General features: G+C 55.9%; 1 protein-coding gene across 1 annotated transcript; it reads right to left on the bottom strand.

The window, feature by feature from the left end:
• Nucleotides 1-4,046: 4,046 nt before the first annotated feature.
• On the bottom strand, nt 4,047-24,146 carry SCN4B (sodium voltage-gated channel beta subunit 4). Its single transcript, XM_027036635.2, has 5 exons — nt 23,945-24,146; nt 15,296-15,468; nt 14,083-14,311; nt 11,548-11,677; nt 4,047-7,838 (listed from the first exon to the last, which is right to left on the bottom strand). Exons 1-5 carry the CDS (start codon nt 24,003-24,005, stop codon nt 7,745-7,747), a joined length of 687 nt encoding a protein of 228 aa, XP_026892436.1. The 5' UTR covers nt 24,006-24,146; the 3' UTR covers nt 4,047-7,744.
• Nucleotides 24,147-24,460: the final 314 nt, after the last annotated feature.

The following is a 24,460-nucleotide window of genomic DNA, read 5'->3' as shown; positions in this document are numbered from 1 at the left end:
CTCCGTGAGTGTGTGCGTGTTGTGAATGGATTACCCAGTTCTAAATAAAGCTGAAGGGTTCGAGTAAAGAGAAAAAGTTCCCCCTTCAATCCCCGACCTCCCTCCTCAGAGGCAGCCACTGACCTCAGTTGGATGCGTATCTTTCCAGACTCTTTACAAATACTGAGCCTCTCTGGGTTTCCATTTCCTCATCTGTAAAATGGGGCCAATAACACTGGTGCTCCCCTCGTAGGGTTTTGCCATCAGAGTTAAATAACCAGATCCCTGTAAGGTACTCAGAGAAGCCCCTGGTCCAGCAGGGGCTCAGTGTAGGTCAGTGACGATCATGTCGTTATTATTTACAGATTTCTGTAAATGGCTGTCTGCTTGTTCTACAAAATGCACTGGCTTTAAATTCCAGTTCTGCTACACAAGAGTTACATCTTCGGCAAGGGTGTTTGTTTTTTTGTTTTTGTTTTTCTTTTTAACGTCTCAGTGCTTGGCTTCTATCACGGGTAAAATGGGGATAATTATACTTGCCTTCCAGGAATACAAGGACACTTCAACATGCTGTAGGAAGGGCACTTGGGACCCTAGGGATTCGATCCATATTTGCCTTCGTCATTACCACACAGGGTCGAGGTCTCTCCAGCTTGCTCCCAGAGGCCTCTGCGCTTACCGTTTAGGGCCAAAGGAGAAGAGAACACTGGGCAGGACAACCCCCCTGCTTTTCTTTTCAATTTTTTTTTAACATGTATTTATTTTTGAGACAGAGCATGAACAGGGGAGGGGTAGAGAGAGAGGGAGACACAGAATCGGAAACAGGCTCCAGGCTCTGAGCTGTCAGCACAGAGCCCGACGCGGGGCTCGAACTCACCAACCGCGAGATCATGACCTGGGCCGAAGTCAGACGCTTAACCGACTGAGCCACCCAGGCGCCACCCCCCCCCCCCCCCCCCACCGCTTTTCTAAGCCTCTGGAAAGGCAGTGCCCAGGGTGAGAGACAGGTTTGGGCCAGGGACCCGCACCCGTAGTTTCAACTAGTACTTCTCAAACGTGCACACAAGTCACCTGGGAAACTTGTTACGAAGCAAATTCTGCTTCAGTGGATTTGAGGTGGGGCCTGAAATCCTTTCTAACAAGCGGACTCGTGATGCTCATGCTGCGGGTCCCCAGACCGTACTTTAAGAAGCCAGGGCCCAGGACCCCTGCCCCTCCCATGGCCCACCTGAAAGCCATGTCCAGATGCTCTGCCTTGCAATGTCAAGGGCTCAAACAACGGACCTCACAGTCCATTCTGGCCTCAAAGGGCTGCCTTTCCTCTGAGCAGATAGGACACGTCGTTAGAGACCGCAAGCCTCTCTACAGATCCCATCCCTTCAAGGGAAGGGCAGGGGGAGGAATCTAGATCTATCTAGAGAATAGACATAGCTCTTGCTCCCATGGAATTCACATCCTAGTTAGAGAAGATACATAATAAACAAGTAAACATAGGCCTCCTAGAGATAAATGTTTTGAAATCAAATCAAACGGGTTAAGGAGCAAGTGTCTGAGCTGGTGGGAGGTATGATTGTAGGTACGATGGCCAGAGAAATCTCTAAGGAGAGGACATTTGAGCAGAGACCTGATTGAAACAGGAGAATGACTCCTGTGGGTATGTGGGGGAAGAGCATTCCAGCAGAGGAACAGCATGTGCAAAGGCCCTAAGACAAGAGGAGCTGATGCTTGAGGCACAGCAACGAGAACGATGAGGCTATGAGTCAGCAGAAGGCGAGTATTGGAAAAAGATATCAAAGAGGCAACAGGGGCAGAACAATAAAGCCTTCTAGGCAGTTGTGAGGGGTAAAATATACCAGAAAGTTCTGAGCAAAAGAAGATCTAATTTTTTGTGGGTTTTTTTTTAAGACGTCCTTTACGTACGATAGAATTCATCCTTGTTAGTCTAGAGGCCTGCCAATTTTGACAACTGTGTACCAACAAGCGATCATAGCCCCATCACCCCCCAAAAGACTCTCTTGCTATTTACAGCCTTCCCCACACCCATCTAATCTGTTTCTGTCCCCACAGTTTTGCTTCTCCCAGGAAGGCCTAGAACTGGAACAATATAGTAAGCGCTTTCTTGAGGCTGAAGTCTTTCACTTAGCATAATGCATTAGAGATTCATCCACACTGGCACACGGAACTCTTTATTGCTGACGAGCACGCCACATACGGACGTACGATGGTTTGTCCACCCATTCACCAGCTGGGGAACATTGACGTTGTTCCCATTTTGGGCGATCACAAATAAAGCTTCTACAAACATTTGCGTACAGGTTTTTACACGCCCATAACCTTTCGCAAATTTCTTCTGACAAAGACGGGGAGTAAATTCACTCTCCCCTCTGAAACGACTCAAAAGCTGGGGAAGTGATACACAGAATGGCTTTCAGACGTGGGACACGAGGCAACACAGGACAGTGAGCCCTGAGAGAGGTGCACCCTACGGTACAGGAGGGGGGCCCGGGCACAGCCTGGCAACCTCCAGGAGTCAAGGAGATGGGGGTAGGAAGCAGGTAGGGCTCACCTCGGAAAGTCCTGGAGCAGAGAGAGCTTCACGGCGAGAACTCTGGAGACCCACAGAGGGTCCCCCGGGGGTCTTTGGCTTCTAATGGGGGCCGTGTGTGTGAGGATATCACCTGGGACTGAGAAAGACCCACCGGAGAGGGGTGGTGAGAATGATCTGGAGCTCACACCGGCCCAGAATAGAAACATTGCCACCAACTGGCATGGGAAAACTTTGTAATTCATGGGAGATGGGAAGGGTATTGAAAGGGTACTGCCTCAGTAGTGGGGCGAGATCACCCCAAGATGAAAGGCTGCCCCGTCAGCCCCAGGGTCCTCACCCCCCTGCCTTTCTGGTGGTTCTTGCCCTGGCTTCACGTGGTCTGCTCCCACACCCCACCATGAGTATCAGCTGAGGACTCAAGAGGACCGTGGGTGGGTACCCGGCCCTGTGAATCCTAATTGCCTTCACCTTCCAGTTTCTCAGCGCCTCTCATCAACTCAGAGAAACACCGGGCTTGGCCGAAATTCCCCTCCCTGCACTGCAGCCTGGAAATCCTCGCCAGGCTGTAAGCTTGGCCAATAAATAGTAGGGCCATCTCGCCTGTTTGTCCGTCTTGGGAATCACCGTCTTCCAATCCCTGTTGTCCTACCTCTGAAAACCACTATATCATAAACTCTTTCCGGTGTTGCAGCCGTTTGAGGTCCAAAAGTACAGGGTCCCCAAGTGTCTATCTTGTCTGGAAGCACAGATGACATTATCTCAATTTGTGCCGAAAGGACCACTCAAGAGGGCAGATCAAGGACAAGCAAGGGCGGAAGGAGGAAGAGCAGTGAGGAAGGTACTGTAGTGATGCAGGTGAGAGGCAACGGTGGCCTGGTCCCGGATTGCACAGATGGCTGTGGTGACAGGCAATTGAGTTCAGGATGTATTCTGAACATAGAGCTGATGAGATCTGCTGATAAAAGGGTTTCAGGTGTGAGAAAAAAAAAAAGTACGGAGTCATAGTAGACTCTACTCTGTTGGGTCCAAACACACACACACGACCCCCAATTCCTTCCCAGCCTGGCCTTATGCCCAGCAGAAACTCTTCTAAAGTCAGGAACGCCTGGGTAATCCATCCATGTTCAGGATAGTTCAAGATCAACAATATGGAATGTGCATGGGCAGAGGTACAAGCCACAGCTCCCTTCCTCTCCACCGCTAGAGAGCCTGTCCCCTGGAAGAGCCAGCTGGAGGGACCAGCCAAGCAAAGCCCGACCAGAATCATCACCAAGGTCATCAGTCCAGGGAGGGCCCTGGCAGTGATTCCAGTGTTACAGGGCCAGCTTTCCAACTTCCCTATGAATGAACGTGCCCCACGTTCTTAGACATTTTCCACGTATGATCATACCAGGGCAGGTAACATTTCAGACCAGGAGACCAGGGCTCGGGAGGTAAAGGAACCTGTCCCCATTACAGCTGGCAGGTAATAAAACCGGAACCCAACTCCCCAAAAGCCAAAAATGGAAGCCCCAAGCCGTTTCTATTAAACATAATTTTTATTTCATCCAAGGCAAAGCTAAATAAAGTTCTACAATGCCAAACGTGGTATAAAGGCAAGAGAGTTGATTGCATCCATCATTCTGTGCTTGAACACAAGTCATGGCTGGGGGTGTGCATATCCGTGCCTCCCAGAGGCACCCACGGACCAGAGGCCTCCCGGACCCATGGCGGCACTGTTTTGATCTATAGTTATATTTAAAGAGTTGACTATGGGTATTGTCATCCAAGCCAGAGGAATAAACCATGCATAAGAGTGTCAAAAGCTCTGAATATCAGGTGGGAGGGGAGGGACTCCAACCCGGGACAGAGTAAGGTGAAGCAAGCTGTAGGATTTTCTCGAGAAGTTCCCCTCCTTGCCCTCCCCACCCACCCCATCCCCCCACTCCCAACACTCATGGCAGCTGCCTGCGACCGTGGGAGGGAGTCAGGAGGTAATGGGGCCCAGAAGCATGGCTGCTCTTCCCCTCTGTCTCTTATCCTCTCTCGGCCTCCAGGTGGCCCGACAGCTATAGCCCAGGGCAGGAAAGATGACTCCCCAAATGTGCCGAGTCTCCCCCCATCTCAGGCACACTCAGCCTTCACACACACCTCCTACACAACCGCGCTTCCGTGCACAGCCCCTCCCCCCCCCAACTCCACGGGCACATCCTCACCTGCCACCATCTCAGGAGCACGCTTTCACACCCCTCCCTTCACACCCCAGCTCTGGTCAGCCAGCCAGGAGGGAAAAGCCTGTGCTCTGTCGGCCCCTCTCCCAGACCACTCTAGCCTTACAGGTTCATTCTGGCGGCCTTTTGCTCAATTCCGGCCCAGGGAGAGACTCAAGGCCTAGAATGCTGAGGTCCTCGTTTGAGGCCAAGGATGGGGAATTGGAAGAGACTCTCGTGTTGGGTCTCGCGGACTTTACTGTGGGCACAGCTGCGTGCCTCCAGGGCTCCCAACCCTAACTCTGTGAATGGCTCTCTCTAGCCCAAGAGCCCTGGAGACACCCTCACCAACCCCTGCGCATCACCCTCTGAGATCTGCGCGCACTGACGGACGGCCTGGGAACATGGCTTTGCCCGTCTACATTCTATGGCAAACCCATGCCAGTGTGCCTCCCGGGTGCCCTCCCAGCGCTGGGGCAGAACATTCTCTGTTGCGGGGACAAAGTTGAGCATTCTTAGTCCCCATTCGCTCAATGCCCGTAGTGCCCCCAGGCACCGGGGCAACCCAGAGTGTCCCCCTCGGGTCCCCATTCTACCCCCTCTATTGAAAACTCCCAAACAGAAGCCGTGGATAAGAAGCTTCAAGCATCAGAGCCAAGGTTTCTAATATTGCAGAGACTAAAATAATTCCAAGGGGGAGGAGTGGGAAGAGAGCGAGAGTGGGTGAGAAAGAGAAAGTGCATGCGTGCGTGTGCATCGATGTGGGTCTGTGTCTGTCTCGTGGGGAAGGGACACAGAGGTGAGGACAGGACAGACTTGGAACGACTCCTCCAATAATAAGGCCTGGCCTCCTAGATCCCTTTCCAAGCCAAAGAGATTTTTTTAAACAAAAACCCGTCAGGCCTCACAACAGTCCTGGGAGGTAGGTAAGTATTATTACACCCACTTTATAGACGGGAAAAGCGGAGCCCAGAGCAGATGCGTGACCACCTATCAGTCAGCAGTAGACCCCGGAGGGGACAGGATGATGCTCTCCCCCCACCACCCCCTGCTCTGGAAACCCTGGCCTCCTCTGAAGAGAGTAAGAGGAGCCCAACCGATTCGGATTCAGCTCGTTCAAATGTTGAAACCGGGAAGGAGAAGCAAGCAGCTTTCACGAAGGTGGCCACAAGAAGTTTTCCAAAAGGCTGGCAGTCTGTGTGTGTTCGCAAAGCCGCAAAAATCTGAGCCCGAGCCTAGAGTTCTGGGGGGCCAAGGATGGGAGCCCTAGAGGCAGATCAGCGTGGGACCCTGTAAACCCGTCAGGTGGGGTGAGGGCCACGGGTCACAGCCAGGCACCTGTTACTCAGCGCCCCCCACCTCCACCCTGGGGGAAGCCCGCGGCCGCTTTTGGATAGGGAGAATCCGGTGGCAGCCCCCTAACCCCTGGGGAAGGGGGCTACTCCCTTCCTATCCCTCCCAGGCCCAGAGGACAGAGCGCCAGAGAAGGGGGCGAGCGGGAACAGATTGTGGAGGCCTCCCCTAACCGCACACGGCTCTCTTCACCCCTCCTCCCGCCGCATGGGGACACCACCGCTGAATTCCCTGTCAGGGACCCTGACAGTTCCATGATCCCATCACTGTCCAAGGGGCCACTGGTGGGCCCCCTCAGCTCCCTGGTCCCCAGCATGGTCTTGGGAGGAAGCAGCACTACACCAGAGTTGACCATCACGTCCAGGCTGGAGAGGGGACAGAGGGGATGAGCCAGGACATGAGGAGCTAAGGCACAGTCCAGCCCCACACACAGGGATGTGCAAACCAGTTCTTAGAAAAGCAGAGAAGACTGCGAGAACTCTCTCTCCCTGCTCCTCCCCCACCCTCGGGGGGGCGAGGGGGGAGGGTGGCACAGCTGAACGGGAAGCAGCCAGGAAACCCAAGGGCCCTCTCTTCCAAAGCGAGAGGATCCCTGAGGTGAAAGCAAGCCTTGACCCCAGGTTGGAGGTGAACAACCCGGGGCCAGGGGAGAAGGTGTGATGGACGGGCACGGGCATGGGTGGGGGAGTGAGCCCACGGGAAGGGAGGGTCTGAGAGTGCAACACCTCAAGCAAGATGATGCCACCTGCCGCATCAGGGAAAGAGGAGCAGAGGGGAGCCAAGCTCGGGAGTTCCCAGGGGCGGCCATGGTCCCGCCATGCCGAGGAGAAGGGGCAGCCAGCACTGGTGGGGCCGGGGTGGGCATCCCAGTGTGGCCGAGGGGCCCTGGACACCGGCTCGCCCATGTCCACAGTGCTGGTTCCCCGAGAAGAAATGCTAGGAAAGGCTTCAGTAGCACCCCCAGTGCTCCAGGAAGGCCGGGACCTCCCCTCCAAGACCAAGATGGTCAGCCCCAGTTGGGAAGGTTCACAGGCTCCAACCAGCAGTGGGTGACGGGGGGTCTGGGGGGGTGGAGATGGGGCAGGGGCTGTGGGACACCCTGTGGAGGGGAGGAAGCGCCTCCCCAGAGGGACCTGGCGGGTCAGGTGTCCATCAAAGCCACTCACGGTAGCCACCCCACCCCCCATGCCAGCAGGCTCCCACCCCCGACCCTGAACAGAGGCCTGTAGGCCACAGCCACCGCAGAAAGGGCTAGATCTCCACGTTATTGTTCACTTGGGTCCAGCTACCGGGGCAGCCCTCACTGATCGCCCCCCAAGCCTCTCTTAAAGAGAAATCTGGAGGAAAACCAAGGTGTTGCTCATACAGGGTGGGGAGACTGAAGAAGACCGCATGTATCCAGGTGTCGGGGGACCCACCTTCCACACCGCCGAGCCCTCCTTTCCTTTCCTGAACTTTCCACAGGCCCCCTCCCCTGGCCGGCCCTCATCCCTGGGGAGCCCCGGCTGGGAGGGGGCAGGCAGGCTGGCCAGGACCCCGGTTTCTCCCCAGAAAGACTACAGCTGGAGCCAAGCAGCAGGTGTCTCAGGCACGTGGGTTCACGGACACGGCTCAAGCATCAGTTCCATCATCAGAAAGTGAGGCCCCCGGCGGCTGCTCGGCCCCCAGCAAGGGCTCACACTTTGGTTGGTGCTTTCTCTTCTGCCTTAGAGCCAGGTAACCCATTCTCTGTGTTATCATTCCCTGAGGAACTCATGAGGCACTCTTTCCTGGAGAGGGAGAGAGCAGGAGAGGGCACTGGTGAGGTGGTGAGGACAGGAGCAAGAGTAAGGGGTCAGCTCTGGAGAGAAGCGGTGGGCCCCACAACCCGCCCCAGGCCCTCTCTCTGGCCTTCTGGAGGGCAAAGGTGGCGAGAGGTCAAGTCATCTAACCTCTCTGGGCCTCAGTTTCCTCGTCTATAAAATGGACATAACGATGACACCTTCTTCATGGGGGTGCCACAAGGCATCAGCGAGTACCTGGAACAGTGCCTGCCACGTGGACAGGACCCGGTAAGGCTCACCATCACCTAGTCGCCCCAACGTGGCAAAAGGCAAGAAAGAGTACCAGGCGCTGTTCCCAGGGGCCAGGGCTCCGGGGAAGCCAAGCCAGGTTAATTCCCAGGCTGGGCCAGCCCAGGGGAAGGGTCCAGGCCAGCGGGCAGTACGTCAAGGACAAAGAGCTCCTCCCCAGGCCCCCGGCGGGCCCTTCAAGGCTCCCTGAGCCGGCTGTGAGCAGAGGTGGAGGAACACTCACGGAAGAGGGGGAGAGACAGAGCAGGGCATCGAGGGCGGCAGGTGTGGACAGAGTATGGCGGGATGCGGAGACGGCAGGAGGAAGGAGAGATGGTTACAGGGGAAGACATCCCCCAGGAGTGCCACCACCCTGCCTGCCCAGAACTGGCCATGTTCCAGGGTAAGAATGTCCCACCTCAAAACAATTAAAAAATAAAAGGGATGGGGGGGTGCCTGGATGGCTCAGTCAGTTAAGCGTCCGACTTCAGCTCAGGTCACGATCGCACGGTTCGTGAGTTCGAGCCCCATGTCGGGCTCTGTGCCGACAGCTCAGCGCCCGGAGCCTGCTTCGGATTCCGTGTCTCCCTCTCTCTCTCTGCCCCTCCCCTGCTCGTGCTCTGTCTCTCTCTCTTTCTCAAAAAGAAACAAACATTTAAAAAAAAAAAAAAAGAATGCCCCACCTCGATGCCCGTACCCAGGCTGCCCACGGCTCTCCAGAGAAGCCCTGACCGCTACATCACTCCGAGCTCTCTGCTTGTGAAAGCTTCCGAGGCTTTTTCATGGCCGCTGTGGCCACAGACTATCTTCGCCTCACCCCGGACTTGTGCAGCCAGCTTCGAGGCCTTCGGGAAGGACTTGCTATTTTGTCCTCATCGGTTTTGTCTTGCAAAATTTACTCCAGAGCTGCAGCCCCTCGAGCTCCTCCTAGATCCCAATTCTGTTCTCTAATAGTCACTCGGTTCCCGGAAATTTGATATTCTTGGTGTCACTCAAATCCTAGTAACAATGAATAAGCAGGGCCCGGTGGCATACCACTAAAGACCCCTATGCAGATGAATCTAGCTGTCTACCTGTCTGTCTATCCGTCTGTCTGTCTACCTGTCTGTCTACCTACCTACCTACCTGCCTACCTACCTATCCCTATACCTATGGCCAACCCAGACAACCACAATCTATCAATTGTACTCCCAAGCACTCCAGATTTCTTTACTGAAAATCTACTCGGTACCCAGCGCTGTGTCAGACTAGCAGGCGCTGAGCGCCTGCTCTCAGAAAATTTGCAGTCTTCCAGAGAATGTGACATTAAACACATGACCCCAACACAATGATAGGGTGAAGGGTGTGCCAAGGAGGGAAGCCTTCTCCTCAGGGAAGCCTCCTCCTAGGGATCGGGGAGGGCTCTTTGGACATGTCGCCGAAGTTGAGTCCAACAAAGATGAGCAGGAAAAAGGGAGGAGACATTCCAGGCAAAGGGAACAGCGCCTTTGAGGAGAAGCCCAGAATTGATCCCAAGATGCTGTCCCGCATCTCCCTTCTGCTCCGGAAGCCACCCCATCTCTGCTGTTAATGCAGGCTTTCCTGCACTGACAGGACCCTTTGCAGGCTTCCCCGGGGTCTGAATCCCACCTCCAGCCTCCCCTCCCACCCAGTCCCTGTGCTCACCGAGGCCAGACCCATTCTTCCAAAGCCCTCCGATCATGCCAGGCCCTGAGAGCTCTCACAGGCTCCAATGCAGCCAGAAGGAAAACCAATCTCAACCCGGACTCCCAGGTCCCCAGGGGTCTCCCCGCAGCCCCCTCTGCAGGCTTTTTCTCTCCTCCCCCCCCCCCCCGCCCCGACCACACGCCCCGCTCTCCCAACAAACAAAATGCCTTGTTCTTCAGACACACCCCTCCTCCCAGACTGTCCTCTTCTGCTCTCAGCAGTTCTGGAACACCCTTCTCCTGACCCTCCCCAGGGCTTAAATTATATCCATCTTGCAAGGCCTATCACAAATGTCCCTTTGGCCAGAAATCCTTCCCTGGTGTTCCACCCTCTCCTGAACCCCTGGAGCATTCTACTGCACCTCTGGGTGAAGTGTTATCATCTGCAGCAACCTCTTGATTTATCAGCGCCCTAGCAAGAAAACATTTGGTCTGCCTTGTCCTTGAGGAACCCATGGTGGTTCCCGAGAACCACTGTTTTCTTTTCTAAGTGCTCTGAAACCATAGGCTGAACAGTCCGTTCTCCAATTTTGCTAACCGTCAATAGCAAAACTGGGTATTAAAAACAAACTGGGGGCGCCTGGGTGGCGCAGTCGGTTAAGCGTCCGACTTCAGCCAGGTCACGATCTCGCGGTCCGGGAGTTCGAGCCCCGCGTCGGGCTCTGGGCTGAGGGCTCAGAGCCTGGAGCCTGTTTCCGATTCTGTGTCTCCGTCTCTCTCTGCCCCTCCCCCGTTCATGCTCTGTCTCTCTCTGTCCCAAAAATAAATAAACGTTGAAAAAAAAAATTAAAAAACAAACAAACTGTGGTCCAACTCCATGCTCCTGGTCCCTCTCCAAACTCTCCAAAACCCTGGTCATGATGCAGGGAGACAATCCAAGATTTCTTCATCCCAGCCAGTGCGGGAGGTGATACCCCGAGCCTCCCGCTCTCTACCCCTCCCTTCTTACCAGTACAGTTTCTGCCCTTTCCAGCCTAACTCCCTCTTCTCAACAAAGCGGAATGTCAGGAAGAGAAGCAGAGCAGTTCTGGGGCGCCTGGGTGGCTCAGACCGTTAAGCATCCAACTTCAGCTCAGGTCATGACCTCTCGGTTCATGGGTTCGAGTCCCACATTCCAAATGCCTTTTCACATTCTCCTGTTCAGGAGCCCGACACAGTTCTGGCAATTCCGGGACCCGGGGCTGGGCCCGTACCCTCTCTCCCTTCCCACCGGCCTTAAACCTGAGCTCGCCCTGGGGTTTCCGGCAAGGCCCTATCGGCCTTCTTAGATTTTAGTCTCCCCCGTGTGAACTTTCAGAATAAGGGTCTTCCCGTTTTAGAGTTTCTGTACACGGAATCTCGCATTTTCCGTGATTCGACAAAGCAGGCGTCGTCAGTCCTCTGGTAAGACTTAGGCTGGGAGGTGCACATGGAAGGAGAGGAGCTAACGGACGGACAGGAAGACAGCTAGAGGAGAAAGAGCAGGCAGGTTGTATCCGTGTACTCCGGGAACTCAATAAATTCCTCCAGGAGGGAGAGGAAGAGGGGCTGGGAGGCGGGAGGAGAGGTGCAGGGATGGGAAGGAGGGGTGGGAGTGGGAAGCGAGGACGGGGTGAGGGGACACGTGGAAGGATGCAGGCGGACGGGGGCAGATGGCAGTGGGATGAGACATCGCCGGGCACACCCACGAGAGGAGACGGGACGGGGTGGTGGGCCCGTGGGGGGGACAGGAGCCAACTCACTTTTTCTCCTGAGTCTTCTTGATGACGAAGGCGATGAATTTCTTGAGCAACAAAATGCAGATGAGGAGTCCGATGACCCCGCCCACGACGCTCAAGATGATGAGGGTCACTGTGTTGTCCACTTCTTCCACTGCACGGCCAGAGCAGGGAGAGGAGGGGGTGGGTGAGGGGAGCAGGAGTCACCTCGAGCCTGGCATTATGGCAGCCCGGCGGCTACAGCCCTCCAACCTCGGGTCCGCGGCCCTCCCCAGGCCTTGCAGCGGGAAGTAGAAGCTGGAACATGGCGTCCACCAGGCTAAGGCACAACATGAAGGGGGCCCTCCCCCGGCCCCCTCCGTGCACACACCCTCTCACAGACACACACACCATTCTGGAATAATCCAGACGCGGGGCCACAGCGGCTTTTGACCCCCAGATTGCCACATCGAATGTCATTGCTTCTTTCTGGGCCTCTTTTGTCCGTGCAGGAAAAATGAAGCATCTCCCTCTAACGACTTCTATGTGGCAGGAAGTCTTCAGGGTCAGGTCGTCCGGATTTTAACTACAGGATTTCAACAGTCACTAACGAGCTGGTAACTGGAGCTGGTCACTAACCCTTCTACCTCGGTTGCCTCATCTGAACTCCTGACGTCCGGAACCCCCTCCACTCCCTGTACCCCGACCTCCGTCGAGAAAATTCCACCCTTCCGGTCGTTTTGGCCAAAATGCTTGCAGTCATCCTTGACCCCTCCCTTCTCCAAACCCCCCCATCCCATTCACCTGAGAATCCTGATGGCCCTAACTTAAAAATCCCAGAATCTGCCCTCTCAGTGCCACACTGGCCCAAGACATCCTGGCCTGGATGTTTGCAGGAGCCTCTTAACCAGACTCCTTACTTCATCATCTATTCTTGGCCCTGCAGAGAGCTTGTTCCAGGTTAACTCTTCTGCTCAGAGCTCTTTAGTGGCTCCCGTCTCCCTCAGGCGTGCAAGGCCCCACACAATATGGCTTAATCCGACTCATTTCTGTTTGCTCCGCTCCAGCCACAGTGGCCTCTCTCTCTTTTTTTTGTTTTTCTTCCCAGCCACAGTGCTCTCTTTGATGTTCAGGTATCTGCCTCAGGGCCTTTGCCCTTGCTGTTCCCTCTGCCTAGACTATCTTCCCAAAGATATCCCCATTGCTTCCTCAAATGTCCTTCTTCTCTGTTGCCTTTTTGGTGCGGCCTTCCCCTCTTTCCTTCCCCATTTTGCTTTTTCTTCACAACACCAGCTATGCTCTCTTCGACGACATCATTTTCTTCTTTATTTTGTTTACTATATGTCTCCCCCGACTGGAAGGACATCTCCAGAAGGGCGGAACTTTGTCTACCTTGTTCATGCTGTATCTTCGGCACCCAGAACAACGTCTACCACACGCTAGGTACTCGATAACTATCTGCTGAATAGATGAATGAAGGACTCTATAAAAATGGAGAAAAAATCCCTTCAAAGGGACGTGTGAGAATCAAAGGAGCGAAGGTAAGACACGGCGCCTAACTCAGGGTCTGGCACCCAGAAATGCTCCATAAATGTGGCTTCCCTGCCTCTCCTCTTCCCTCATGGAAAGGCTGCGCGCAAAGTGGGATAACATCCAAACATAGTAGAAGAGGTGATGCTCTACACAGCATTGACCCAGATGGCTCCAGGCTCGTGGCGAGTTGCCTGGATGGCCACTGGCTCCGCCCCTGACACGGCCAACAGTGAACCCATGGGCATCTCTCTCTCCAGGCCCCACATCATCCAGGAGGGCAGTGAACCCCCAGGAACACAAGAAATGCAGCACAAGCAGGATCCTTGATCAGCTTCCCTCCCTTTTTTTCTCTGCTTCTGTGCCTCCTTAGCCTGGCAAACGCCCCATCCACGAAGCCCAGCCTAACACCTCCAGCCCCTTCTCTAACCACCTCTAGCGCCTGGAGTCATGTGACCACCTGGCTCCCCATCACCGGCTTCTTCACCCCCAATCCTTCCATCCGTGCCAGACGGCAACCCCCAACTGGGGTTTAAGCTCCAGAGGGGAGCAACCGTTCTTATCAATCTCAGTTGCCTGTGCCTCTCCACGCTCCACCCCTACTTCAGTTCTCTGCTCACCTGTCTTCTGTCCTACCCTGAACTCCAAATTCCTCAAGGAAGAACACTGTGGATCAGTCGTAGCCCTTTTGGTTGGATACCTGGCATGCGACCAACAGTTGCTAAGGGAATCCACAAGAGCAGTAATAATCGGCACACCCCAAGAACTTCCCCGCCACAAAACACTCCTAGCTCGCGTCTCTACTTCTCACGGGTACCCTAGGAGAATGCAGATTTTACAGATGAGGGAAACCGGCTCAGAGGAGCGAAATGTATATCACGAGCCATTCAGCAGCAGAATTCAGTCTTCCTGCTCAGTTATTTGAGCTTCCAGATGTGACTCCAGTAACTCTCGAGAGCATAAAACAAAAGAAAACCCCAGTGGGGTCCATTTTGCCATTTCACCGTAACACTGAGTGGGGTGTCCCTTGTCCCAGCCCCCACTGCTTACGTTTATCAACGACTTGGAGGGTGATGGTGGCCTGGTGATGAATATTTTTCTCCTTGGGGTTCCTCACATGACAGGTGTATTTGCCCGTGTCGCTGAATTCTAGGTTCCTCAGCAGAATGGAAATGTTGTTCATCTTCTCCTTAGTGGAGCCCTCCAGAGTGATGCGATCATCGTCTTTTGACTTCACCTTGGGGTCAGACTTCTCATTCTTCACCGTCCCATCTATGATCTATAGGGGGAAGGAGGTGGGGAAGAGATGGCCGAGAAAGAATCAGAGTCCTCAGAAGTCATGGCATCACTTCAAGCCCATCCCTTAGGTGCCTCCCTGCCCGGGTCCAGAAAGAGCCTGCCGCCAGAGATGCTCCCCCCACTTGGTTTCCTCCCAATATCGATGACTCTGCCTGTCTAACCTGAATTTTGCTTGCTTCACGCTAAACCCATTTTCTGTCATTAAGGTCTCCCTGGAACGCAGCACAGCTTTTACTGCTTTCTTCTTAAAAGCCTTTTACATAATGACTCCGGCAAATCCCACACTCATTTCCCTCTGTCAACACCCCCCACCCCGGCCTTTGCTGACACCTTGTCCCCTGTCCATCTGAATTCTGGCCCTCCGTCAAGACCTGGATCAGTCCCAATCCTACGGCACCGTCCATCAACAGCCTCTGAGTTCGGCGTTTAATTACATCCAGAGTTGGTCTCTTGTGGCTTCCTTACTTACACCTTGGGACCCCTACCGGACCGTGCGGTGACTCCTCCCTAAGCCCCTGTTTACTGATCCACCCTGCCCCCAGCCCACAGCCCTGCCAGATACTCCTGGAGAGCTTCCTCTTCCCTCCCTTCAGGTACAGCCCTTCTCCCCTTGGCCTCTTCTCATTTCCTCTCTCCAAGCCTTCCAGAGGTCTTTTCTCTCTCCCGTTTTTTAAATTATTTTCACACAAGCAATCCAAGTTTCAGGTATTCCTTCAGACCAGACGAGGACTCTAGCCAAGAATTCCAACCAATCCCCCAATTCTGGAAACACGGTCTAGGCATTCCTCCCACTTGGATCTTTCTGGACAGCTCTGGGAAGAATGCTAGGAGCAAGGGTGACAGAAGGTGGATTCTGGGGACCATTGCAGCGATGTCAGTCCAGAAGGGACCAGACCAGGGGAACGGGAGGCAGGGGTAAGGCACAGGGAGCTGAGCTGTCCCCTCCCCTCCCCCCACGACTTACAATCCTGAATGTGTCACTGCTGTTGTACGACCACCAGAAGTAGAGGTCCTGGAAGCCAAAGCAGCTGGAGAACGTGCAGGGCAGCAAGATCTCCGTGCCGTTGACGGCGTAGATGGTGGTGGCTTTTCCCACGGACACCTCCAGCGACAGGGACATGGGGAGCAAGAAGAGACCTGTGTGAGAGACACCACCCCCCTTAATAAAACCCCACGGGAATCCCCAGCCTGGAGCTCTGGAAGAGGACACTCGGGCAGGGAGGAGTGGCTTGGCCGGGCAGGGAGGTCTCTGTCACCCTCGGTATCAACTTGGGGAGGACGGTCCTCTTCACTGCAGCTCACACTGCCTGAGCCACCCGCCCTCATTCATTTCTCCCGCCTGGCCCGGGCCGGTGAGCCGCCCTTGCGGCACACGGAATGACCACCAGGGGTCACCCCAACCCAAGAAAAAGGGGCCCTCGCCGCGAGTCGGCGCCCCCTGACCCGCGGGGCAGTCCCTGAAAGTGCCATTCCCGCACGCCGCAGGTGCCGGACTGGCTCGGCCTATTGGCGGTGGGAATGGCCCCTGGGACGCTGCGCAGCCCCCTCGTTACATTTCCCGGATTGGGGGGTGGGGACGAGGCGAGGTCCCGCGCGGGGAAGAAGGGAAAATGGGCAAACCCAGTCCCCGACACCGCGCAGCGGCCTCTTCGTCCTGAGCCCTGGACTCTCGCACCGGCCCCCAGGGGCTGAGAGGCTGAGGGCCACCTCCCGCCGGACCGTGCCTGCCGGGCCGGGTCCCACGGCCCCTGGACACCTGCCGGATCCTGAGAACAGGAGGAAGGCGACCCCCCGGGCCAGGACCGACGGGGGTGACCGGAGGACCGGGAGAGGGGGTGGGGTGGCTCGGAGGCTCGGTCAGGCGAATGTAGGAGAGAAAGGGAGCGGGCAGACCCCGCTGGAGGCAGACTCCAGACGACAGGGATGCACGGGATACGGGCGGTGTGGAGGGTGCCGGACCGCTGTCCCCTCTCGGCCCGGAGTAGCCTGGACTGTTCCCCACACCCCGGGGCCCCTCTCGGCCCTCGTTCCGGGAACGTTCCTCGAGCGCCCCCCCCCCTCCACACCCCCCCCCCCCCCCCCCGCCCACGCCGGTCTCTTTCTCCCAACCTCGCACCCACTACGCAGGACATCATTGGGCCTGGGAACCACCAGTCTCCACTCGCCTCTGGGACCCACCTCATGGCCCTGGCCCTCCTCCTGTCCTACAGAGCCCTTTGAGGAGACCCCCGCAATAGGGGGCGTGGGGAGGAGGGGCGTCAGAATAAGATGCCTAGCTGTCCTTGCCCCTAAGTGAAAGGGGCACCTGGGGTCGCCCTGAGCGAGGTCTCAGAGAGGGTCCTACTCAGGTTCCCAGCCATCCCCGGAATAATGACCCTTTCCCGGGCCCAGAGCTCTGCTACAGGCCGCACGCGGGTGATCCCATTTCATTCCCAACTCACACCTGGAAGACGGGTATTTCTGTAAGACTGAGCCACTCCGACGCCCGGACTTCCGGCTCAGGTCAGGATCTCACTGTGGGTTCCACCCCTGCCTCCAGGCCGGGCTGAGGGCTCGGAAGCTGGAGCCTGCTTCCGGTTCTGGGTCTCCCTCTCGCTCTGGCCCTCCCCCGCTCTCGCTCTGTCTCACCCTCTCAAAAATAAAAATAAGCATTACAAATAAAAAGGCGGGTATTCGCAATCCTACACTTTACAGACGGGAAAGTGAGACTCCGAAAAGCAAAGCGTGTTGCCCAAAGTTGTACAACTCGTGGGGTGCTGGAAACGTGAACCCAGGTCTGACACAAGAGCTAGCGGGCAGGAGGGAGCAGCCCTGTGGCTGCACTGACTCCCGTCCCGAAGTTTCCCTGATTTTTTCTTCCCAGACTGCAGCTCCTCCCAGCTGCTTGGACCTCCGGCCTGACGTTCCCAGAGTGCCCGAGCTAGAGGCCTCAGACTGATCCGTTACTCTCACTGCCCATCTTAGAGACGGGACAGCAAGGCCCCACATGGGAAGTGACTTGGCTGCACTGACCGGGCGTGATGGCTGGGCCCCCTGAGACCCCCGCCCCCTCAGCCCAGATCTGCTCTGCAGACAGTCCGTAGATGGGTCAGTCCTTGTCTTAGGGGTCACCAACCCCTCTCTTTGTCCCATCCTGATTCGCAAGGACCTCTTTTGTCTACCGTGATTCCTTCATGGTCCCTAATCAGTTTCCCCTTGCTTTGCTCACCGGAGGTAGTGATGCACCTAAGCAGTGCTTTTCAAATGACAGCGAAGGGCTCCAAGGAGAGCCAACGGCCCCGCTTCCTGCACTCAGGGCTCCACTCAGCTTCTTCATGTCCCCTCAGCTGCGGAAGGCAACGTGGAGGGCTCTCACCTCGAAGGTCAGAAGGAACACGCAATGGTCCAGGAACCCATCGTGGCCCCTGCCAGTGTCGATCACAGCCGATACTTACTGAGCATGTACTATGTGCCAGGCACATCGGATCTATACCCATCCTGTGAGCGACGTGCTATGATAAGTCCATGTTATAGATGAGACAACTAGCACAGAGAGGTTAAGTGGCTCGCCTTTCGGTCAACAAGAAACATTTCCAGCATTCCAAAGCCCCAAAGCAAGAAACTCCTTTCTCACATCCTAGTAGAGAAGGGTTTGCCCGCCAAGGTTCCCTTGAGTGTTGAGAAGTTAGCCCTCATTCTTCGATCGGCTCTTACGTGCCAGGAATTGTTCTAGAATGTGGCTTTCCAACTTGAGACAGCATCGGGATCACCTGGAGGACACTTACAGATGGCTTGGCCCCACCTCTGGAGTTTCTGATTCAGTCCAGAGAGCCTACTGGAAATTAGAAATTTGCATTTCTAGGGGCGCCTGGGGGGCTCGGTGGGTTAAGCTTCTGACGCTTGATTTCGGCTCAGGTCATGATCTCATGGTTCCTGGGTTCGAGCCCCGCATTGGGCTCGGTGCTGACAGTGCAGAGCCTGCTGGGGAGTCTCTCTCTCTCTCTCTCTCAAAATAAATAAACACTTTTAAAAAAAGAAATTTGCATTTCTTCATGTTCTCAGGGAACACTTTGGTCAGCAACAACACTTTGAAAACCACTGTCCTAGAGGATTTATCCATATTAACGCCAGCGTTTATTAGAACACCAAAAGGTAGGTATAATTTTTCTCATTTTACAGATGGTGAAACTGAGGCTCAGAGAGCTTACATAACTTGCCCAGGGCCACATAGTAACTGGTGAATCTGGGACTGAGCCCAGGGCATGTTATATGCCCTGTCTCATTTAATCCTCATAATAATCCTACGAGGTAGTTATTTTTATCCTTAATATACAAAATGAAAGGAACAGGCTCAGAGAAAATCACTTGCTCAAGGCCACACACCCGGTGAGTGGAATAAGCGGCATTCTCAAGGTTAGCTCGGCTCACTGCTCCTGGTTTCCTTTTTCCCTCTGCCCCTGCCCTGCAACACACCTCCCCTGGAGGTCTGGGGACAGCAGCCAGACAGGAGCAAGCGTCCGACTTTGGCTCAGGTCATGATCTCACGGTTTGTGAGTTCGAGCCCCGCACCGGGCTCTGTGCTGACAGCTCGGAGCCTGGAGCCTGCTTCCGATTCGGTCTCTCTCTCTGCCCTTCTCCTACTCTTTCTCTCTCTTTCTCTCTCAGATGTAAATAAACATTTAAAAAAAAATTTTTTTTAAAGATGGCCCTTCGTAGGCAACCCGAGCTCTCCTTCTGACCCCCATCGCTCCCCCAAACCAAGGAACAGAGTGTGGAGCTATGACGGGGAAGCCTTCAGGAGAAGCTTCCTAATAACCACAGGCCTCCCTCGGTGCCCAAGCTCCAAGGACAGCCATAGCTCCAGCCTCCAGTGCTCGCTGGCACCTCTGGCCAGGAACCCGGATCCTGAGGCAGATGGGGGGGATCTCAAGTCAAGGGTCACATCCCCTCCCCAACCCCCGCCAGAATGGGATATCCAAGAACACCAAAAATACACATCGAAAGCAAAATCTTTCTGACTGCTTTAAATAGGGAGAGGCCAAAAAGGGCAAAAGAGTCCAAAACGGAGGACAGGCTATTTCTTTAAGGTCTAGCTCATGACAATGCATATTTCTGCCTGATTAGCGTGTGCCTATGTGGATGACTTAACTCTAATACACTCAGGACTCCCACAGTGAAACATTGCCATTCCCAGCATAGCCTGGAGGGGACAAAGGAAAGGCAGAGAGGCTTCCACGGAAAAGTCCAAAGCCCTGCCCAAGTTCAGGCATCAGAGACGGCGGGCAAGCCTGGGCTCTGCACCGCACAGCCTCCCAGCGGTCTGGAAGTCCTGGCCGCTATGCCTGGGAGGCTCGTGCACAGAAAAGCCAGGGGCCTGTCTCCCGTGTTCTCCCATTGGCAATGCTCTACTGGGGGGACAGGAGGGAACAAGGGCAGATGTTGGTCCACTAGAGGCCCCCGGAAGAGTGCTTCAGTAGGATGACCAAGCCAGGAGCGGACTGGTCAGCAGGTGCCAAGCAGGCCCCACGCTGCCTGCTGACCTTGATAGAGTCAGAGACGCCACAGCCCGCATGCACACCCCAGACCAGGGACGCCTGTCTTTCCTACCTCCTGAGCTTGGTATAAAGACAAAACATGAGCTCACAAAGCCCATGCAGGGCCTCAGTGAGGCCACCCCCCTGACCTAGGCACCTCGCAGGGAGAGGAGGATGATATTTGAAAGGAGGGAGGGGGACAGGGCTCACCCCCATCACAGGTCTGGACGCGACCAGGGGACCTCTAGGTCAATGGCCAGTGTCAGCCGAAAATGCCCCCAGGCCGTTTGCACACTAGTTTGCACTCGTGCCCTGTATCACCACGTGGAGGTGATTGTGTCTGTGCGGCCATTTCCTCGGAGTGAAGACGTTGCTTAGAATTTCAACTGTTTAGAATTTCAGTGTGTGCCTGTATTTGGGACTGGGGGCCTCTTTCTAGCCTCAGGGGTCGATGAACAAGGTCTCACCCTGTGGAATACCACCCTGAGCCCCAAATCTTTGCCTTTGCTCCCTGAAAGGCCCTGACTACCCAGCGACTCTCGGAGCCTCCACTTTCTTTGCCCTTCTGGGAAGCCTTCGGCCCCTCCACTCTCATCTGGGTGCTGCGGGTATTGTCTGAGGAGTCACTCGAGCTGCCCAAGTTTTAGTAAAGTAAAAAAAGCCCTAGGAGCGCCTGGGTGGCTCAGTGGGTGAAGCGTCCGACTTTGACTCAGGTCATGATCTCGCGGTTTGTGAGTTCGAGCCCCGCGATGGGCTCTGTGCTGACAGCTCGGAGCCTAGAGCCTGCTTCCAATTCTGTGTCTCCCTCTCTCTCTGCTCCTCCCCTGTTGATGCTCTGTCTGTCTGTCTGTCTCTCTCTCTCTCTCTCAAAAATAAATAAACATTAAAAAAAATTTTTTAAGTCCTTGGCGCATGCAGATGTAATCATTAAATATTCACACCAGAGGGAATCTTACGGTCACCATCAAACATCCCAAGGCAAATGCCAAGGCAGGAAATGGTCTGCCACCTCTCCCCAAATCCAAGGATCAATCACTCACACACACACACACACACACACACACACCGCCAGAGGGGAGGGAGCAAAGAGGGGCAAGGTGGCATGGGCTCTAAGTTTAGCTCCAAGGGCTGGCCTGGCAGCATGGGAGGCGGAAGCGGGCTGACTGTAACAGGGAAGCTGATACGCTCTGGTCCCTGGCCCCGGGGGAGTCAGACAGAGACAGGCTCAAAGTTAGAGCTGAGTAGCAGAAAGTGGGCCGAGGCAGCAGGACAAGACCCCTCCTGGGGAGCAGGGCCCTGGGGGCCGTGGGAGGCAGGGCTGGGCCAACCAAGGCCCCTGGGCCCAGAGACAAAGGAAAGATTTCAGCTCCCTCTCCCTAGGCAACCTGCCTACTTCCTGCCCACCCCCAGGAGCTTTGCTGAGACAGAAGTGTGCCCCCGAGAGAGTACTGGATGCTCAGCAAAACCAGCTTTGCCAACAAGTCCAAACAGCGAGCCTGCCCCCCCTCCCCCTTGCAGCCACGGAATGGGTGTGTGGGCACAACCAGCCGGCGGCTTATGCAGAGATCCCTGCACTCTCAGCAAGAGGTGGCAGTACCTGTGCCCAGGGCCTACCTTTCGCACTGATCCTAGCACTAGGGGGGGAGGGGAGGGAGGGCTTTGGGATACCCCCACGGCCCAGAAAACCAGCCCGTCACCCAGTCCAGCTCAAAACCAAGGGCATCTCTCCACTCCTCCTCTTTCCCGCCCTCTTCTCCGTGAACTCTTTACCTCACCCTTTCCTTTCCTTTTCTCTGAGCGGGTCTGAGCACCTTCTCCTTAATTGTGTTCTCATTAAACAAGCCCTTAATAAATACATACCAAGGGAAAGAGGGTTGTGCAACATAGCACCCTCACAAGTGATAATTAAACACAGATCACAGCAATTAAGCCAATCGGGGAACAAGGAAGGGGCAGGCAGGACAGACATATTACCAGTTACAAGCTCAGGAAGGGACTGGCACCCACGTAAACCCCAGCTGCAACAGTACGACCTTGGAAACTGCTTTTCTGTTTAAGAGAGGGATATGTTGTGGGGTTATGAGAAATCTGTAGTCTCAATAAGTGAAACTGAGTTTGACATGGGGTGGGGGGGTAGGGACCCCAGGGAGCTTACTGCTTTGTGCCCAGTCTCTGCAGGTGTCTGGGCCCCCAAGCCTCTATCCCTACAGGCCTCACCCCTTCTTCAGCTCAAGAGCACAATCCTGCTGACCTTCCCTCTCACCAGACTTTAGTCAACTGGGAGGCAAGTTGGGCTGACAGAGCCCAAGAGAACTGGATTCTGTCCCAGTTGACCATCAATTGGCCATGCTGGGTGGCTCACCTTCCCTCTCTGGACCCTGGCTTCGTCATCCTTAAGGGAACTCTGTGATACGGTTTTCAAACTTCCTGCCAGCTCGGATGCTGCCAGGGAGCTTCTCAAGTTGGCTGTCCAATTGCCCCTGTATCTCCCCCGCTGGACTGGGAGCAAAGATAGCGGCTGTGTCCCAAGCTCAAAGCAATGCCCTCTGTGAGGGCTCAGTAGCGGCCGCCTGGGCCGGGTCCAAGGAGGGACCCTGGTGGTCCTAAGTCTACCCAGCTGAACAGTCCTTGGGGGAAGGGGGGAGGGGATGTTTTCCACCTGGAGCAAAGTACCAAGACTCTGCCCACCGCAGGCAGAAGGCAGGGCAGAGGTGTTGATAAGTGGGCTGGTTTAATGACTGTAGGAGTTTGACTTCCCCAGGGACCCCTTACCCCTGCCGTGGCCACAGTGGGCACCCGGGCAGATCAGAGGCAAGATGGGGGTGGGGAGAGCTGGCACACAGCGGCCCTGCGCCCACCCGATGAAGAGGGAGCCTCAGGCCTCGCAGACGCCAACCTCATCAGGGTCACTGCGAAAGCAGCACACACCTGCACCCAAGGGACGAGAGACAACACACGTGTCTTCTCGCCAGCTGTAGGGATGTAAGTAAATCAGTGGCTCCTGAGTGAAAGAAATACTCTACCCTCCGCCGCACCACGTGCATACACGTGGCCACACAGGTCCGCATACAGTTTATTTACATTTGCACGCACAGCAGCGGCCGCCCTTTAAAAGCTTCGGTCTCCCTGTTGCCGGCACAAACGCCTACATCATGTACCTAGCCTGACGAGGGGAGCCGCCAAAAGCCAAATCTGACAAATATAAACAGGAAGAAGGGCAGGTGCCAGAGATGGGGTCAGCTTACATTGAAATCCAGCTATGATTTACGAGGGGATTTGATTCTGGACTGATACCATTCTCTAATCTCTTGGAGTTCGCCACTCAAAACTGTCACGTGTATATTAATAGATATTAATACTGTCTTCCTTCGGGGTCCTCTGGATCTGTCTCCTCCGTCTTCATACTCATCCCAAAACGAAGAGCCCGGGAGCAGGTTAAACAGGTCCTCCCTGTGGTATCTCTTTGTAAGAAGGAAAAGATCTTTCCTAAAAGGGGGCTTGAATGGTTCTCCAAGTCCTCCCAACCCTCCCCAGTCCCTAGTGTGGGGCTGCGGGAAAGACAGTGGGCACTGAGGAGAGAGAGGGCAGAGACAAGCGGGAAAAGGGCCAGGAGGAAGGGGAGGCCCCCTCCACCCCCTCCAACTGGTGCATCCCGATGCCTGGGCATCAAGCCTCCAAGTTGCAAACAGCTCTGGGTAGGGGGAGAAACCACCATCCCGACAGTCACAGGTGCAGCCCGCCTGGCATCCCCCCTACGCCCGGGGCACAGACACCCTCCCCCAGCAAGCCTAAACCTCAGGACTCGAGAGACCCGTGCTGCAGCGCCAAGATGCAGCTCCAGAAGCCCGGAGCTGAAGGCGCCAGGGACAGCAAAGAACTAATCACGGGGCTGGCGGCCGTTGGGGCGGGGGACACGCACCGTCCCCAGAGAGCCCAGCCGCGCGAGCCGGGCGGCCGGCACGAAACTGGTGGCGGCGCTGCTCCTTCCGTGCCGCACTCCAAAGCCCACCCGGTCCACCGCACTTCTCTTCTAAGTGTCCCCTCCCCCGGGGGAACAGGGTGGAGAAAGAGGAGAAGAGATCAAGCTGGGGCTGCCTTACCCAAAAGCCCAGTGCCCAGCCATCTCGCCGGGGCCGCGCCTCGGTCCCTGGCCCCGGGCATCGTTCTGTGGTCTCCGGAGCGCGCCAGGGGCGCGGGGACGGGCTACAGGGCACAGCCGCTCGCGGCCCGCGGTCTGCAGTGGGCCGCCGAGCCGCCGCGAGCTCTGCGCCGCCGGTCGGGGCTCGGGAAAGTTAGCGGGGAGAGCGCAAGAGCAGGGGGGGGGGAGGGAGAGGAGGGGCCGGCTGCTGGAGCCGCTGCTGAGGGCACCGGGAGGAGAAGGAGGAGCAAGAGGAGGAGGAGGAGGAGGAGGAGGACGGGCAGGAGGATCGCCGACCGGGCGCAGAGGGGAGCGGCGCTGCGCCTCGGCTCTGGACGCGCTCCAGCCGCAGGAGGGGCGGCGGCCGCCGCGGAACCCCGGGCGCCCCCGCCCGCTGCGCACCCTGCCCCGCCTCGCGGGCCGGGAGCCCCGGGAGCGGGCCGGGCACCCCGCTTCCTCCCCAGCGCGGGCTGGGCGG

The sequence above is a fragment of the Acinonyx jubatus genome, chromosome D1 (assembly GCF_027475565.1).
Source record: "Acinonyx jubatus isolate Ajub_Pintada_27869175 chromosome D1, VMU_Ajub_asm_v1.0, whole genome shotgun sequence".
Lineage (NCBI taxonomy): Eukaryota > Metazoa > Chordata > Mammalia > Carnivora > Felidae > Acinonyx > Acinonyx jubatus.
This window is presented reverse-complemented; position numbering and strand designations above follow the sequence as displayed.

Bases quoted from the DNA above. Each gene is read 5' to 3' on its own strand.
- SCN4B (XM_027036635.2), bottom strand. From the start codon at position 24,005: ATGCCCGGGGCCAGGGACCGAGGCGCGGCCCCGGCGAGATGGCTGGGC. The intron at 14,312-15,295 runs GTAAGTCGTGGG...TTCCCCCTATAG, and splicing joins GCAGTGACACATTCAGGATT to ATCATAGATGGGACGGTGAA. The intron at 11,678-14,082 runs GTAAGCAGTGGG...CTGGCCGTGCAG, and splicing joins CCTCCAAGTCGTTGATAAAC to TGGAAGAAGTGGACAACACA.